The 19,516-nt window shown below is 40.5% G+C and overlaps 1 protein-coding gene across 1 annotated transcript in view; it reads right to left on the bottom strand.

Moving 5' to 3' along the window:
* Nucleotides 1–19,516, bottom strand: part of tex264a (testis expressed 264, ER-phagy receptor a) — an 81,561-nt gene that overhangs the window by 57,092 nt on the left and 4,953 nt on the right. Inside the window, exon 2 of the mRNA XM_080890442.1 lies at nucleotides 11,598–11,819. Coding sequence (XP_080746568.1) covers nucleotides 11,598–11,819 — 222 coding nt within the window. The remainder of the gene's footprint in view (nucleotides 1–11,597; nucleotides 11,820–19,516) is intronic.

The raw sequence follows: 19,516 nt of genomic DNA, 5'->3' as shown, positions 1-19,516 counted from the left end.
CTTATTGCGCATCCAGTAGAAAACAAACGCACAAACACAGAAAGAAATAATTCTGCAGCATAGCAGCAGCTACAAAAATCAAGTGACAGGGGGAAAAAAAGAACTCAAAATATATTTTAGGAAATGTCAACAGCTGATCTCGTTTGACACTTCTGCTCCTGCTCCTCTCCTGTGTCACAACAGCCAGAGGGTTGTGGATTAACAGCCGTATGTGCCAACCATAGGGGTCTTTCTAAGTTATCTGGGATCTGTTTAATATTTGCTCACCCCCAGTGGTAAGGCAGTGTGGCCTTTTCACTGAGGGACAGTCACCACTAATATAGCAGATTGCATTCATGTGGTCCACTGAAGGTCAGAGCTACATATGACATGAAGATTAAGATTTGAAAATCAGTTCTTGGCAAAAATAGAGACCTTTGCTTTGGTTTCAGTGAGTGAGGCCTAATTAAAATACAGTGAGGCATATTTCATTCTCTACTTAATAACAAAACTACATAGGCTGAGTACATTATTCAGAGATGGCATTGGAGTATTTACAAAACGCTGCTCTGTTAACCAGGCACGAGTGATAAAGCAGGGATAAAACAACACACACACACACACACACACACACACACACACACACAAACACAGATACTGTCATCACTCAAACAAGTGTTTGTGTTTTGTTTTGTTTTTTGAATAAAGTGGCTTCTTATGAAAACAAATGAGTATCTGCTCACTTTAACAGCAAACAGAGATTACTGTATTATGTTACAGCCTGAATTTGCAGGAACAAGATGTCTTCTTAAAATATATCAACCAACTGACCGCCCACATTGTTGACACTGACTAGATTTGCATGCTCTATTCAAAATTTGGCTAAAAGAAATGGCATGCTCTTAATTGTACAAAGTGCACTGGACTTAATTAAGTGAACAAACTTGCATGAATATTGGTGTAAATATGAGTACAAGACAAGAAAAGTGGTCCAACTCAGGCTCAGATGCAGAGGTGTAAAGTGCACCTCTTCGGCCCACATTCAACCGAGCAAAAATAAAGTCTTACTGCTAAACTGAAGAAATTAGCGGGTCACTGCTGAAGTATAAGAAAACTGCAAACATACTAGCTGCTTTGTGAATGAAAGCTATATAAACTGTTTAGCAGCCCAAACCAAGCAAACCAAGTAAAAATCTTCAAGTTATTATTAACAAGTATTTCTGACTGAAATCAAATTAACAGTGCAAACACAAAAAATACACAGAAATCATGTGTCTGTGTATTTTTCAAACATCCTGGTATGAAAATGTGTGTCAGTGTTTAAATGTTCTTTACAAAATGACAGATTCTGAGTGAGCCAAAAGTTCCAGCAGAGAATTGTTTCCTAAAGGCCATGAACTTCTGTTTAAAGGCCAAGGTGTCCTCGCCGACTTGGCGAGATGTAATGAGCTGAAACAGAGTCAATAAACCTCACTGGGCTATCTGACGAACAAGTTACTTGACACACACTAATAAGATTTTGTGTGCGAATGTGAATGTGAGGAAGGAAACAGTGCTTCCAAACAGGGATCGTGGCTCATTGTGGGAAATGACCGGACACTGTGTGGCTGCACAAACCTTCTATCTAAAGTAAACTCTCCCGCTGCCTCAGTCTCACATCCAGGCTGCCATTCTCAAAGCAGATGAAAGAGGGCAGGCTCACACATTCAAAGAGACCTTTATTAAAAGGCTAATGAGAGAACAAGCCGTCGTCCCAGACTGAAAATGACTAAATCTGAAGTTTTTGTATAAAGGAAAAAAAACCCTGTCATTACTTAGTGACAACAATAATGCATATATCGACTCAGGTGAAATGTAGTAGGTTAAAAAAAAAAAAAAATGTGTGGCCAACTTACCTCTCACCCAAACAGCAAACCTGTGATTAGTGGAGAACACAGATAAATGTACAAACTACCCGAGTACACTTACAAGGAAAAAGCCTAATTGGCAGCATGGTGCGTGATGTCCTGCAGGTGCTGCAGAACGAAGAGTATCCAAGAGCCGAGGGGAAGAAGGAATCGATAAGTGCACCACAAACACTTCTGCCTCTTATCACCTTTACTTACTGCATCACTGGGCTGTCGCTAAGAATAGGTTCCTCACGTACCAGGATGACTAAACCCTGGAAATGCTTAAATGTTTACAACGTTTTCTCAAAATGTGCAGACAGATAACAGACGTAAAGGAAATGATTTTACTGAGACCGAGTAGATGGAGACATAGCGTTTTAAAGCATGAGGTTATAGCCAGCATACCAATGTCATATTGTCTTTTAATTGCAATACCTGTAATTTTGTGTAGTTCTGAGCTTCTTCGCCCCTCCTCACCTTGTCAGTCTCTTCTGGAAGCACCGAGATCCAGGAGGAAGCTCAGAGGGGACAGAGCCTTCTCTATTGTTGCTCTTAAATAATGGAATAACTTTGTGCCCTTGCACGTTAGAGAGGCCCCTTCACTGTCCACTTTTAAAACACGTCTTAAAACCCATTTATTCTTTGGCTTTCAACCAAAGAGACTTAATTTTCCTTTTAGTTTTTCTTTTAGTTATTTGACTTTTTAATTGGTTTTATTTATGTCTTATGTATTTTTATTATTTAGTTACAATAAATACCATTTTGTGTCAGCTATGAAGTGCTTTATAAATAAAGTATAGTATGGTATTGTATGTTATGTTATTTATACATGTCTGTGTCCTGAAACATGAAGACCTTTTCTGTCGTTCCTCAATTTTTTTTTTTTTTTTTTGTGTGTGTGTGTGTGTGTGTGTGTGTGTGTGTGTGTGTGTGTGTGTGTGTGTGTGTGTGTGTGTGTGTAATTTTTTCTCCCCTTCCAAGTGAGCGGTAACAAGGATGAGTTACATTTTTAAAGCCTTCTGATACAAATGAGCAAATATGACCTACACGGCAAATTAGTACAAAAAAGTACATTCCCAATCACACTTTGATAATCAGATGCCTAGAAGTTGACATTCAGCCTAGTGAGGCTTAATTGCACAAACCTTAGAAAAATGCAACAATTTTGCTTAGGCGTAAATAGGTTAAGCATTAGCTGTGATTTACCGTAGATGTAAACAAGTGCACGGCTCTGTGTGAAAAACAGAAAATAAGTGAATTACAGAAGTGCTGTTATTCTCTGAAAGCTCGGCAGAGCAAACAAGAAAGCAGGCATTATATGAAATTTTAGGCAGAGCCCAGTGTGTACACTGGGCTTCAGAGCATCATGCCCAGACTTTGTAGGAAAGAAGGGGGGGGGGGGGGCTGATGAAACTGCCATCGGCGTCATTGGAGTCTAAATATAGCTTTGTGCATCTACAGCCAAGTGTTCCCTCTGCAGACTGTCAAATGGCGGACTGAAGGAATAACAGCCATATTAATTGTAAACATATAATATGTAGCCTTGCAGGTCAGGCCTCCACCTCTTGGCTCGATGCTTTCTGTTCTTCCAAGGTTATTATTTCTGAGAGCCCTCAAGAATCGAGAACCTGGTGTTAGCCAATAAAATGTAATGCAGAGAACTGCTGAGGAATGAAAGCCTTAATAATGAAGGAGCTTTATCTTGCTCTCACCACGACCTGCATCTTAAAGCACACAGACACATTCACAGGAAAAGCAGACAGGCATATTCCTCCGCCAACAAGATTTTCACCAAGCTCCCCAGCAATCAGTCACTGAGACAAATGCGTGCTCGCAAACTCACACATTACTTATTGACTCTCACTCTTGCTTTCTGCACTTTGATGGCATCGCTGCCACAACCCCTGTTTTTCTGCACCATCCCACGCAGAAATCGTTGGACAGAGAGCAGTTAAGGGAGTCTACGCCTTGAGCCTCCGAGGCATTAAAGATGTAAAGGGGCTGAAGAGGATCAAAGTAGGGGCGATGCTGCCACGCCTTCTCCCCGCCTCTATTTCCCTTTGGGCTGGTGCAAAGTTCTCAGTGCCAAACAAAAAGAGCAAAGAGAGGTTCACTTTAAAACTGTGTTAAGGCTTGTGATGTCTGGTGATAGTGCAGAAACAAAATATTGCTAATCGATTGCAACAACTGCATTTGTGTGTTTTTAAAAAATATAAAGCCACTATGCCACCATGCACCATGGGCTTTCAGTGTGGAGTTTGCATGTTCTCCCCATGTTTGTGTGGGTTCACTCCGGGTACTCCAGCTTCCTCCCACCGTCCAAAGACATGCAGTTAGTGGGGTTAGGTTAACTGGAAACACTAAATTGCCCATAGGTGTGAGTGTGAATGGTTGTTTCTGTGTATGTATTAGCTCTGCGACAGACTGGGACCTGTCCAGGGTCTACCCTGCCTCTCGCCCTAAGAAAGCTGGGAAAGGCTCCAGCGCCTTTCCCAGCGAATGGATGGATGGATAATTATAAATAAAAGTATAAATCTGTCATAGGGAGTGACTCTAGATGGTCATGCCCCACCAATACTGCCACACCCATTTTCCTAACTCAAACTAACACATATATCTTTAATTAGGTAAATCATCTTTACACAGAGACACATATTAGCGCTATTTAAAATAATTAAACTAATCAACCTGATTTGTAAACAATACAGACTCCTGAGTTAAAAATCACTGTAGGAATAAGCCCAAAGAAAAAAAATACAATGTGGGATATTTAAAGGACAAATTCCAGTGAAAGGTTTAATGTCAAACTGTGGTTGTAGGTCCCACTTACACCTTACACCCTTGTACACTGTAATATAAGAGGGAAAAAAAACTATAGTCTTTCTAATAAGGGTTTCTCTCAGTGGATCAAACTCTGGTATGTTTTTGGTTGTTTTGTTTTGTTTTTATTTCCTGGCCTGCAGTTTTAAATCGCCATATGCTGAAGAGCTGTTTTTTGATCCCAGATAAATTCATAAAGTGGGTAAAGGTACTTACTTTCATAAGACATCTGTACATTTACCTCACTTGGGTATGTAGGAAAAGTAATTTCAAATTGCCAAACTCCTAATATAGTATTTCTCTGCTCGCTTAATTTTCATGCAGTATGCGCAGTTCCTTTCTTTTCTTATGGCAAATACTCTGTATATAGATACAGACAGACAGACAGACAGACAGATCGATCACACACAAACCAAGGAAAGCATATTAGTATATTGCACTCACTGCATATCACATACTTTACACAGTGACACAAATGGGGAGTGTTGGGCAAAGCAAAAAAAAACAAAACAGCACTAATCAGATATCCTTATATGCAAACAACCAAAGCACCTTTGAAAAGCTATAGTGCCTACATTCCCAGGGGGTCTGGGCTGTATACAATATACTGTAGAACAAAGCAAAAACGAGTAGGTATCTGCATAACAATTCAGCCCTTAAACATGTACCTGAACACAGCTTTCTCATCCAAGTACCGGGAGAAAAAAAGGCTCTACTACAAAGCTTGATATTCAGACAAGCTGGGATGGGGGCAGTAAGTGGGAGGATTCCTCTACCTGACTTTGTAGAAAATAACTCACACACAACAACAACAACATGAGGCAAAACAGTAATGTAGAAGCAACAGCCACTCATTCTCTAACTGTGTTCAACTCCCATTCACCATCATGCTGCCTGACAGACAGCATGTAGTTTTTCAGCTGCACGCGAGGGGTACATGGCTGGTACAAGGCACAAACACTGACTACAGACAAACAGACAAGAAAGATATGTTAAGAACAGATATCTCTGAGTTTTCTAGAAGCCAAAACAATTCTGACTTTGATGACAGAAAAACCTCAAAGCAAAAGCATACTTCTAAAGCATAAAGTGGTTGCAAAAACAATGGCTGGCTGTGACTGAACAGACACATTTATATTCAACCACAGAACCATCTAACCAGAGCGAAGGGCACTTCAGTTGTTTACTCTGTGGATACACCTGAAATCAGCACAGTTCCTCTGGATAACCTCTAATCAAGCCATTGCATGAAATATAGATGTTGTGGACAACCAAAACAAAATTTCTATATTTAATTCAGCAAATAATAAGATCAAAGAGGATGAGGAAGAGTGGCTGGTGAATAAACCATGAGCAGAATGAAGGTGAGGAATCAACACTGTGCGGTGGCGGAGCATGAAGGGTGTCACTAACTTAAAAAGGTGAAAACAGTGAGGATTTTACCAGCGATTAACAGCAACACTTCGGCATCAGTGCAGTGGAAGACACAGTCTGGGCTGCAACTCATTTCATTATTCATAGATCAAGTATTCATACTTAAGAAGACAACACTGCAGAACCTTGGGTGACATTATCAGATGTTTTGTGAACAACAATCTGAGTATCATGATATAGAGAAGCAGCTCATCTCCTTTGAGAAGATTTACATATTGCCTGTAGTTTACATGTTATTTTTAAGGAAGAAAAGATTTTTTAAAAAAGGGATAAATACTTTACATTGCAAATATTTTTATTTTACTTTTACAATTTTAAACTAATGACATCAGTGATGGACTTGGTGTACTTTAAAATTGATCAGGGCGGGAATATTCAGTATTTTTTTTTTTTTACTTTCATGACAAATAATGAAGGATGAGGATTTCTCCTAATATACGTTTAATTTAGGTTTCTTAAATTTAGGTTAATTAGTTCATTTAGGTTTTCAAAGGAGCTTGCAAAGAAAAGCGTCTGGACTTCTTTAAGTTGCTTGAAGACGTTTCACCTCGCATCCGAGAAGCTTCTTCAGTTCTAAGGTCAAATGGTGGTGAGTCCCAGATTTAAACCTAGTGGGAGTGACCCCCCACTAGGAAAGAGGAGTGAAAGAAGCCATATATGTCCACTGTGAGCGACCATCTTTGAACAGAGGCGGTGGTTTACGACACCAACTCTCTGCCATCTATAATCCAGTTTTGAGTTCCCTCCCCAGACGCCTTAACGCCCACTCACATCCTGGGCCATCTGATCTCAGGAATTCGCATGATAAGGTGGGGCCAGGTTTCACAATGAACTCACCCGAAACCCTGGCTGATTGGGACCCACACCCAGTTTCACACCTTGACTCAGGCGATTAGAGGATCATCAGGGGGTCCTTTTGTCCCTCTGTGGGGGGATACTCCCACTAGGTTTATATCTGGGACTCTCCACCATTTGACCTCAGAACTGAAGAAGCTTCTCGGATGAGAGGTGAAACGTCTTCAAGCAACTTAAAGAAGTCCAGACGCTTTTCTTAGCAAGCTCCTTTGACTACGATGACCTGGATGACTGAGAACCTTCACAGACATTTTAAAAGGTTTTAAAATGTGTTTGCATTCATAAACAATAACTGGGATGTGGAACAGGAAGTCCTGAATCAAATATCCGCTACTGACCACTGTCCAGTTAGAAGTTTGCAGACTGCAGTTTTCTGATCCATCAAGCTACAAAGCGTTTATCTTTTTTTAAGATCATATTAGATTGTCTGAACTTGCAATCGGCTTCTTCTTTTAAACATTCCTGGTCAGTTCTGCATTGTGTGGACTTCCACCGTCCACTGCAGAGTGAGTATCTGAAGTCATACAGAAAATGAAGAAATGGGAGCAGGCTTCATATTAGATCGCACTTAGCACGTCTTCACAGCTGCTTCTGGACAGCTCGTGCCCCCGTGACACACAAAGCTGGCCACTCAAGTTATTAGCTTCAACTGTTGCCGACCTGTCATCGCAACAGACCCATACTCCTCAAACTGTGGGCTGTGGGCTTTGATGCACAATTCTAATTCAGGCTGAGCTCAAAACAATATTCCAGTTATTTATCTTTGTGACAGTGCTAAATTGCTTAGACTTTCCTTCCAGGCACTACTGTGAAAACCAAGGAAATTGAGCTTTAATGCTGATAAAGATTTAAGCTTTCCCAGTTCCGCTTACAGTATTTTTGTGGGCAATGATTTGTTAGTCTGCACTGTTTACGATTTCCCCTCTTCTCTATATAAAACATATCTTATCTTTAAATATGATCTAAGTAACCTATGAAGCAAAATTAACCCATAAAAGCCCAGACACACTTTCACTGTCAAGAAAACTATATAATTGCTGAAACAGAAACTTTCTTCAATCTGTAAAAGGACGGCGACACCCATAAAAACGTGGGTTCTTATGGGTTACGATAGACTGCATTCGTATACAGTCACAAACCTCGGATGATACAAATGCAGGATATTTCAGGAGGTTTATAAATATAATTCTTTTAATTGTTGAGGCACCTGCAGGGCATACAACATCATCCTATGACACAGTATAGAGGGAAATGAGGGGAAAGATGCTTTTATGATGTTTAAGCTTGATTCAGATAAATGGATTGGTAAATGGACGGGGGCTATCAGCATCTCATCTTGCTTCTGCTCACGGGGACTATTACCGTTTTTTTTCTGGGGCGAACACCAAAATAACAGCACACTGATTGTTTGCTTTGATTCTGTAGGTCCTGGGCTTGCTCAGTCCTTTAATGTAGCATGACAGCTACTCCTTTGTCCTCTAATTTTTCCTTTTCTTTCAACACTGGCATTTTTACAACTCAGAGAAGATACCAGTCCTGCTGTCTTACCTGTTCAATCATTGCTTTCATTTGAAGTGATATTAAACATAAATGGCCAAGACCTCAGGCATTAATCTAATATGACAAATTCACTGACATTTTAATTTGCTTTTAATAGTCAAACCAACACATGCTGAAGATATTATAGTTTAAATACTGTTATGCTTTGTGGATAAAAGACAAGTGGCTGACTCGCAGTCAGGAGCACCAGGGAAATTTCACGGTGGCCTAAGGGTTGTTTTATCCTGCCGTGAATGTGAGCAGCAATATTACAAAAGCAGGAATGATCTGCCTGACCTCTCAGAGTCCACACATCAGCTGTAGCTCTCTCGTGTTTTCCTATAGGCTGTATGTTCTCGCTCTTTTCTTCTGCAGCAATAGCACAATAGATGGTCAAGTTAAGAGTGGAGGTGAGAGAAAGTGAAGGAGAATGAATAATCCTCCCAATTGTCTCATTGCCCAGTTCTTGTACAGCTTTTGTATTATTATGGTTACACGCCTTATTTTGAGAGTGAGACAAAGCACATCAACAGCACTGTTCTTTTTAATAATCTACACTACACATCCACTAACACGATTAAAGTGAATTCTTTTAACCAGATAGAGCCAATCTGTTGTGGTGACAGCCCTAAATAACACACAGCCTAAGTGGAATGGAGCCAAATTCCCAGCCTGAGTTATTGTTTCAGTCTGCCCCATGGCTGGACACACAAAGAAAGTGCTGAGGTCCAAAAGGGCAGTTAGGCACTTAACCTGCTCACAGATAGCAGAAGCATTACAAGAAGCCAGTAGGTTTACTAAAATCCCTGAGAAAACACTCTCACGCTCTCCAAACACTCTCAGAAACTGATTGTACGTCACCCGTCTCTGCTCCACAATCCCAACAGTGTCGCTGCTTTGAGTAATTTAAGAAAAAGAGTATATAATTATTATTATACACATATGAGGATTTCATGGCCCACTTTCTGTTTAGCCATTCTCTCCAGGCTTGTGTTTAGATGCAGTTGGAGAAAAGTTCTTTTAATCATTTATACACAGACTAGCACAAAAATTTAGTAGAAAGAATATGTACAGTTTGTGCAAAACTGTCACACAAGTCTTACGCTCCTTTCAAACTCCCTCAAACTACACATCTACTCCATTAATCATACATGTATGTATACATTTCTAATACATTCACATACCTTCCCCTTAGACCAAGCCACACTAAACCATATTCCATTATTCATGAGCCGTGCTGCAGCTAGTATGCATAGTGCTCTTGTCAGTGGGTGTTATTAGCCCACAGAGGAAGCTCCTAAACCCTGAGTGCAACAACCTGTCGCAGCACTCAGGTCAACTGACGGACTAAGCATTTCTGTCTCGCACACACACACACACACACACACAAGTGTGTGAGTGAAAACGGATCCCAGCATAAAAGACACAGCTGCAAGCTCACAAGAAACGCACACTGACACTAGCTATGATTATATAACTACTACTAGATCTTAACATTTAGGGATGCAGTGGCTTTGACTTTAGACCATTTATTCTGTGTCAGTGCACATATTACAGTTTGTCCTGCCTCTAAAAATCGGGTGTTACAGCTCATAGAGCGCCACATACTTCAAAGATCATAAGGTTAGACTGTGTATTAGTATAATGGCTAAAGTTGGTCCTAGTTATCCCAACCAGAGGCAGCTTCAAACTACATACTTGGAAAATATGACATATTAAAATATATATTTTGTGTCATTTTTAACTCCCCCCCTCATTTTTCTGTCATTACTCTTGCAACCCCTAACACTTAGTTCAGCTGTGCTGTGACAGAGCAGGTAAAAAGAAAGAGCAGGAGACTATACTGCATGCATCAGAGGAGTTAAATGGCAAGACAAAACTACAAATTGATGTAGACATTGTATACAGGCAAATTTTCACATTCCACCTGATATAGTGGACAGCTAAGAAAAAAGAAATCCAATTATTTCAGTACCAATAATTGAAGCATTAAAGAGAAGGCCAGGATGACAGAGAACAATATAAAAAGTGAGAAATAGCTGTGCCTACACGACAGCTTTGATGTGGTGGCTGAGCTGATATAGCCAGTGGACAGTCCTTGCACCCATTTTCCTGAACACAATAACAGATGAAGGACTAAATGCAGTAAGGCACTACTGTGATGGCATAATGGTACCATTTACTTCTACATGCTGATCATTTAATGGCTTTGTGTTGTCAATTGAAAAACTGCAGTTTACAGATAAAGCATAAAAGGTTCACAGAATTAGAGCCAAACCACTGAATTTCTGCACTCAAATGTGAGGCCTCTTACACTAAATCAGCTTTTTTGTGAACTAGTTTTCTGTCACACATTGTCACGAATTTGAGAAAGGTGGTTTGTTCCACTCTGAAACACTAAATGTCACAAAGATCGAGCTTTTTTTTTTTTTTCAAATATAATAATGCATTTTCTGTCTAAAAAATAATGGGGTGTTTTCAACTCCTGTGAAAAGACAGATATTAAATAAACAGATGATCAGACACGGAAGCAGGCACATGCATGCGAGTCCCCCTACACACAAAATTACACGAGGAGCATTATTCATGCAACGGGACGCACCTAAATGAAACCATGTGTGTAAATGTCATAAGCAAATGTCAATAGCTTTTTGAGGCCTGTCCTGAGGAAATGGAGCCAAGCATACGGGCTTGGAGGACTCATATGCACCTTCATTTTCTACTATTTCATCTAGTCTAAATATGATTTGAAGACCTCATCTGCTCATGTGATGAATTAAACGACACATAGGCTGGGAACTTTTTACAAGCAGCAAGCAGAAAAGAATGAGAGACAAAACCACAAGAGAAAAATGGAAGAAAACTCCTGCTTCTCTTGTTCATATGATGATATACACTATATGTGGAAGAGTGCATGAATGAATATAAACGACCTGTAAACATATTCACACTGTTTAGATCCAATGAGAAAACAAGGCTCACTAAGAATGCTAGCTAAATATAGTAGCTAAATATAGTAGCTAAATATAGTAGCGAGCTCGACCCAATACTACTGTTTAAAAAGTTTAAAAGAGTATGTACCTCAATGTAGGAAGCAATTCTGGGGTACACTCTGTAAGGCCCGAGCACGTGGGACAGAGGGGTGGTGCAAGGAAAGCTGGTGGTCACAGCATGGCTCACATCTGGCATAGAAAACACCTTGAAGCCAAACTTCTCATACAGCTTCTGCAGATCTTCATCTGGCTTCTCTTCACCCTCACACAGGATGCTGCCCACCACGTAGCGGCACTTCTCTGGTGGCCTCTGAGCGCGCAGAGAGAGAGAAAAAGTGAATATACAGCATATGATGCATGTTCAACCCCATTTCAAGCCCTTTAATGTAGAAGGAGTAAGAAGTCGTGAGGTTTCAGCTGGACGAAAGACAAAAAATAACTGATCACAGGGTTGTTATTAATCAGCCACGCTCACATAGACAACTTTTTCTTTGCAGAGTAAAAAACAAAAGGTCAATATTTTATGATATATTACGATTATTACAAGCAGTGCTTTAAAGCATATGAAGAGGCTCAGTACAGTGAAAGGGAGCTAGTTGGAGGATGCAATCTGTATGTTGGGATTAATGCTGCATCAACACAAAACTACACACGTGTGCAAGTAAAAATAGAAGCCATTTGACTGAAACATGTTGAGACGTTGCACCTTCATATAGCCCGAAGTGTCTCTGGACAGAGGGCTGCCAGCTCTGGTGAACATCTTACCCCAGATATCCAAAAGCCAGATCACATACACGGTAGTCCAAATTGTATATGTGCTAAAAACGATGCCCGTACCGTGGGCAAAATATCTTATTTTTATGCAAAAATGATTTGAAACATTTCAAGTGATAACTAAATAGGATGTTTTGTCTTACATGAAAAGCATTTATTAATAACAGGGCTCTCCACACAGTTAATTTACTTCCTCTGAATTCTGGAGGTATTATACAATCAATTTGATGAGTAATATTGTAATATTTCTAGGTTCAGCTACAGAACATCACCCCTAGAACTGGCAGAGACTGTCTGTCTTGTCTTATGACATTTGAGGAGAGCAGACACAAACTGACAGGATGGTATGATCTCCCTCACTTAAAGGCCTTTCTGCCAACATTATGTCTCTCAATGTGCCCACATGTCTGCATGCAGATGTGAGATAGGCACAGGAACAAACACTGAGTGAGCTGTCAGTCAGAAAAGGATCTGACAATGGATCTCCCACTCACATCCGCTTGTTTGCAGTCTGTCTGCTGCAGAAGGAGAGTGGGAGCTGTGGTTAAAGGGCCATACCAGTTTGGGTTTTTGTCCCCAGTACATTTTATATTAACTGCCCTTTCTTGATGAGCGTTGTCACTGTATTTTAGATGCCCGAGTCTAAGTTTTCAGCCGTGTGTAAAATAAGTTGTAGCTTAGATTAAAATTCCTAGACATGAGGAAACTGCCAATAATGATGATGCTGCCTTACTGCAGGAAATTTTATGCAGAACAACAAACAGGCTCTTTAGAATGAGTGCAATTCTAATGGTTCCCATTAATTCCTGTACAGTATAAAAAGAACTTGCAGAGACACATAAATAATGTTATGTCAAAACAACTGGATACAAAATAGAATATTCACTGTGGGAAATTACCCGATTCAAGGGCATTTTAAATTGCTGCCATGAGATTTTCATAACACAGTGAAATCCAGAAAGCTGATGAGAAAAGCAGGATTTGCAAGTAAGTTCAAGTTTCACAAGTAAGTTTAAGTGACTCCTGTCAAATGGGTTAAAACGTGCAAAAAACAGTGTAGTGTTTAAGACCTGCTGCTGGTTTCTGCTCTGTGACAGTGGATGTCTGTGGAGGGCTGGCACCGAGGGGGCACAGATGGAAGACGCTCATCTTCATGTCCCTGGCATCCTTGCATAATTATCACGACTCAACACCACAACGTCCTCTTCTTTTCCATTTCACTTCTCACATTCGGAGCTATTTTTTGACCACACTGCTACTACACTGTGCCATCGCTGCTGTCTTACTTTGTTCATGCAGCAGCTTTTGTGTTGTATTTCAGCATTTGTGGTTGGGTGAGATAAATATATTTCAACACACAGACCCCTCAACCATGGGTGCCGCTCGCATGCATGTACCATGTGGGTAATAATAATGACTGACAGTGTCTGTTTGGGATGAGCAGATAATCTTAACTGTCACATGACACCATGTTCAGTGGTGATTCAGAGAACATAGATCACCTGCTTTTGACAGGGAATTATTCATACATGGCAGCGTGAGATACACTAGATCTATTTACAACGAAGCAATGAGTCACTGCAAACACAGGGAGTCACAATGGCTGCGTTAGCAGTGTCACAGTGAATTGTCGCAACAATGTAACCATGTACACATCTCTATTTAAAAGCCTAGTAACATATAAAGGAATGTAATTACTAGTTACTAACTATTACTGGTACTAAAGCAAAAACACTGACGCTAGGAACCATGCTCTCCCTTTAGTAACTGCAGACAGCAGGTGGAATTCTTAGCGTATCTATCAAGTGTGACCATGTGAATTTCTCTTCGTGGCTTTTAGTAAAAATCCTTTTTAACTGTTGTCAGTTTGTCTTGAAATATAAGGTGATTCTAACCGTTGGGTGATTTTCCAAGAACCTTATCTTCACTTAGTTTTTAAAATCATTCAGTAAATCTTTGCACCATAAACACGATACAAAAAAACTGCTTTTCATAGGCACATGGAAGTGCACATAAGATTGTCCGTGTGCAGAAGTACTCTTGTCCACCGCCACAAACGATTTATGAAGATGCCAAATGTAAGCAAAAAAGAAACAGACATGCACATAAACTACAAAAATAACACCAACAAGGTGAGATAATGAAAAGTGCAAACAACCTTTTTTTTCCAATTTTATGTGGTGCAGTAAATTAAACTCTTCAGATAAGTAAAACATTAATTATAGCTTAAAAAATATATTAAATTTAAATTTAGATGAATAAAACAGCATTAGTAACATGATTTCTTCTTTAGCCTCTCCCCTCTATCCAAATGGATTTATGTGCAGGGATTGGCCTGCATCGCCCTCTGTCCTACATGGATGCATCAAATGTATGGGCTGTCAGCATGGCTTCTGTACAAAGCTACTCCCTGTCAACACTGGTGGTTTATGATAAGACAAAACAATAGCCATTCAAACACAGAAGGGATAACAACACCCCTCCCACGTACGGCCTTTCTTCAGCGTCTTATATCTCGCCATCTCTCATGCTCTCTGCACTGATAGACTAGAGTGGTAGCCAAACCAGTAGTTCACTAATGATATCATTCAGGGCTCTAGCTATCATTCACATCCCACACAGCAACAGGAACAAACAGCAGCTCTGACTGCATCTCATCTCTGCTTCCCTTCAGATAACACACCCCAGAAACTACAGGCAATTAGGAGAGGGAGAGTAACAACACTCCATGTACTTGACTTGTACTGGCTTCTCCGCCACAGTTGTTCAAATGTCCGAAAGGCAGAAATTCTTCACCTCTGTCCACACTGCCAAAGCTGTGATTTTGAAAGACCATTTCTCACAGGTAGCAGAGGAAACGCCGACTGTGGCTTTTTGATTGGCGGGAGTAAAAAGCAAAGCGATAGATAATGGCAAGACTGTGGTGCTTTTACCTTGGAAACTGAACACAGATATATTATATTTCGGTACCGAGCTGTAGAAACCCAATTTCCTTAAAAGTGGCTTGTAAATGTGTGTGTTTTATGTGTGTGCAGCTATAGATACAGGCTTATAGATAGATATAGATCTTTCAGCATAACATTAGCATTATCAGCCATAACTACTTTTTATTGATTTTCACTGATTTTCTTGCTAAGGGGATGAGTGTGGCTAAACTCTCCCAATGAGAAAATGTCCTCTAAGGGGTAAAAGAGCTATTGGATCACTTTGAGGTAGAGGTCAAGTTTCAGGTTTTTCCTTTAATTTGCCAGTTGTTTTGTACATATAAGCCAGCTCTCTAAGGACCAGTTGAGAGACAAAGTAATTTCAAAAGCAATTCTTTGCTTGAGGCTACAAGGGTTCTTTTTTGATGGATGAGTGCTCTCCAACAATACAAAAGCGCAGCTGAGAGAGGTAATTTTTTATTAGCAGACACGTAATGAGGATTTACTTTCTTCATCTTGCTTGCTCTTAGCCCCGTATCTCTAGCCTCCTGGCCTTCAGTGCTTTGTATGCACTGTTTCCAGTGTGGGGCGCTTTGTAATTGGTCATTTCTGAAGTGTCAGCAGGTTAGGGAGGACTGGGGACAAACACACCAAGGAGACAACTCTCTACCTTGCCGCAGCATAAAACAAAGGATCACAATAAGCATGCCATGCTCTGCTTAATCCAGGATTATCACCACAGTCAAGACAAAACTGGAAAACTTCCACTCACCAAAAAGTAAATCTAAAATGTAAACTAGGAGGGAAGGAGTGACTAATATTGCTCGGTTTTTAAATAAACCATGTAAACCCTGTAAAGGCAACATAGCAGCACAGCTATGAGCTGTGAAACAATGATTGAAATAAATAAATACATCATTCTTATTTCATGTCAAGTTTGCTACAGCACAAAACTAAGTAGTGTCACTGAAATTAGTGCTGAAAAATGATAAGACTTAGAGCCAAATGCGACATGTTTGCCCTTCATGCTCTTGTTGGCAAACTGGGCTTTGCCATCGTGACAGACTGGAGTTAAAGAGGCTGTGATAGTACAAGGTCCTTTCATTGCACTGCAGCCAACAAATCTGCAAATTTAGACCCTCTTTAAAGCACTATGCCATCTTCAGATCAGTGTCCCCAGTGAAGTATGACAAGGAGGAAATGCAGCATTCATAAAGAAAACCCCAAGTCTGTGTAAAGCGGATAACAACCACAATCATATTTCATCTACGGTTCAACTGGATCGGATAAATGTATGGCGGGTTTTGCTGGGGAGCTCTCTCTTTCCGCTCAGTGGTTCACGGGATCATTTTCTTCCCATATATCTGGAACACTGAGCCAGATGGTTGTTTAGGGCACTTCAAAGACCAAGCAAAGAACTTGACACATGGGGAGAAACAAGAACAGGAGACTACAGGATAAGCAATTTCTCAACAAGAGCTGTCTTTCACCTCAGTGTGGCAGAGCAATAACCTGTCTCAGCTGAGTGGAAGCCATTCGCCCCCCACAGGCAGATGAGACGGCAAAGACAAAGTCACCAGGAAGGAAATTGAAACTTGCAAGGCTGCACAGCACCGGGACCACAGGTATGCTGTGATGGGCTGTTTGCAGCTTAATTATCGCAAAAGTAAAGGAAGCACATGTATCCAACTAAAAAAAAAACAAAGAACTGTGCCATTCATTTTACAATTTAGGCACAAAGCAAAAATCAACCATCATTGAGAAAACTGAGTGATTTAGCATTAGACTTTAATATTGGATCAAAATCACTTTTTGAACTGAAAGCTCAAAATATAAAAATGTCCTCAAATTTAAGTGAGCCCTAAAGCATCCAAATCAGATTATACATCCAGTGATGTGATGTTGTGTGGGCCCCAGTGGCCCTTTAAGTCAGGAGCCAAAGGAAATCCATTTTTTTGTCTCTCTTGCTTTCACCGAGTGCAGCTCTGTCCCTTTAGGCTGTGCTCAGACTTGGTTTGTAATTACACATGGCATCCTGGGAGCACTGGCATGTATAATTACTGGTGAGGATAAGCACCCTGCTGGAGGCAGGACACAGTTTTCCCTCACACAGTTGTGGAGCTGGTTTACCACTCCAAGGCCAGCTGGACACTGCGTGGCACTCATCAAGCGAGATGTAACAGAATTAATCTTCCCTAATAGGAAATATGAATGAATCCACCCCCTCATCCCCAAACATGCTTAGCTCTTTCTCTAAAAAATGTTCATCTGTATTCCTCCACCATCTCCAGACATTCTCCATGTCTTGTCTAATAAATATTCAGCTCTGTAATCCAATATCCTGTGTATCCCGGCCTAAAAAAAGCAGATGCGTGAAACGACGAGATGGATGGTGCAGAAGATTCAAAGACATTTTTCACCCTCTTGTTTCACTGACTAATCTGAACATGTCAGTTTATAGAGTAAAAAAAAGAGTAAAGCAGTTTGTGAAGACAGCTGAATTTGGGGGGGGGCACAAGCGGTTCTCCATTAAACCGATTCCATTCTCGATTTTCAGTGTCTTTCTCAGTCCATAAAAATTAATGGGGTGTTTTACTACAGGGAGAGTTGGCATGTCCATATCCTTGCATAATATTGGCTTGAAGACCTGTGGGACCAGACTCCAGGGTATGAGTGTATTTATTTCTCGTTTCATATCCACCTTTAAAAGTGGCAACCCCTTGCCAGAAGCCCCTCTTTCATGTTGTTGCTGTTGACAGACAGACAAGCAGCACTAAAATGCTAATAAATCTGACTGGGAGTGAAGCGATGCTCGGCGCTCTGATCTGAAATTCCGATTGATGAATTGGAGCAATGCAATGCTCTCAAGGTGAGTCAGACTACCAATTTATACCCCTCTTCCAAGGCACTTCCACACCTCTCACTGCCACTCCCATATATGTCTACACATGACATTTCATTTTCTCCTCCTTGTCATGGGGAGCCATGAGTTGGTTTGCTTCGGAGAGCTAAAACAAAGTGGGAATTCAACAGATCAGAGGATGAACCAAATAGCAGCTCTACTTGAGATTCAATGCTTACACAACATGCTATGAGTGTCACAGACAGTTGCATTTGCTATGTAGCTCCTTTACATATAGTCAGATGCCATTATATTTAAAGTGAGACGTAAATTTGTACTGTACACTAATTTGACTGAAGGAGTGAAATTGCACGCAGTTGTCCCTCAGTAAACTACTTCTGGTAACTGTAAGTACCTCCGGTAGTTTACTGCTTTATCCTTCATGACACGTTGGCCTCGGAGCACTCACTGCTGCCCACTCTTGTTAATGAATTCTGCTCTGGAGATTTCTTGCAGACAGGCAGCCTGCTTGTAGATTCTTTACTCGCTTTCATGCTACAACACAAGAAAGGGCTACAACTACAAAATCCAGTGATTTAGTCTGTACTTATCCAATCTGGGATCGCGTCATGGAGCTTATGTCAAAGCTCTATTACAGGAGATCCCGAGGGAGCTCTCTGCCTTCGATTGTCAAGCCGTGTAGGGTCACTGTGCAGCTGACTGACACCTGAGAGCCAAACGATTATTTTGAAATTTGAGGTTCAATCCTTCAGGTTTGTTGCAATAATAAGTTAAGGTAATTATAAGACCAAGCAAACAACTGTATAGACATAAATAAGCAACAGAGATGTCTTTAATATACAGTCAAAGAGCCTTCTGACTTGCCACATATACAACTGAATATATTCCACTGCTATAACAGAAGCCCTCTATTTTACGTAGTCAGTTTTGAATCCACATTTTCAGGGCACAGACCCCTTCTAGCTTTCATCATCGTCATTAAACAGCCACCGTATTTCAATCTGAATGCAAGGTGAATGCAGAAGAATCATCGAAAAACCAGCCATGCCCTGGAATAGAGAGCCAGGAGTGAAAACCACTGGAGTAATGTGTCATGGTGACCAGCCACTCAAGCAGGTATGAAATCCAATTTTATTTTAATTTGATGAAACTCATTTTGACTGAATGAATACTAAGAGGCTGGGCTGAGTCACACTACTTATGCCATTATAATAAATTGAGTATAAAGATCAATTGTGGTTTTGAGGAAGCACCTTCCTCCCACACAAACTCAATTTCAACGCTAATAGTGCCATCTAGAGTCCGTCAGTGTGCAGCTTAGCACGTTCAGTACATAGTAGATAGGAGATAACAATCAAAGTAAATACTGCATAGTTTAAAATACCTTCTTACTGATTTAACTAAGGAGTGTCAGGTAACTGCATAACATTATAAGATTCTGCATCT

Source organism: Rhamphochromis sp. 'chilingali', assembly GCF_963969265.1.
Source record: "Rhamphochromis sp. 'chilingali' genome assembly, chromosome: 9".
NCBI lineage: Eukaryota > Metazoa > Chordata > Actinopteri > Cichliformes > Cichlidae > Rhamphochromis > Rhamphochromis sp. 'chilingali'.
The sequence above is the reverse complement of the archived record's forward strand: the minus strand, read 5'-3'. Positions and strand labels throughout refer to the sequence as shown.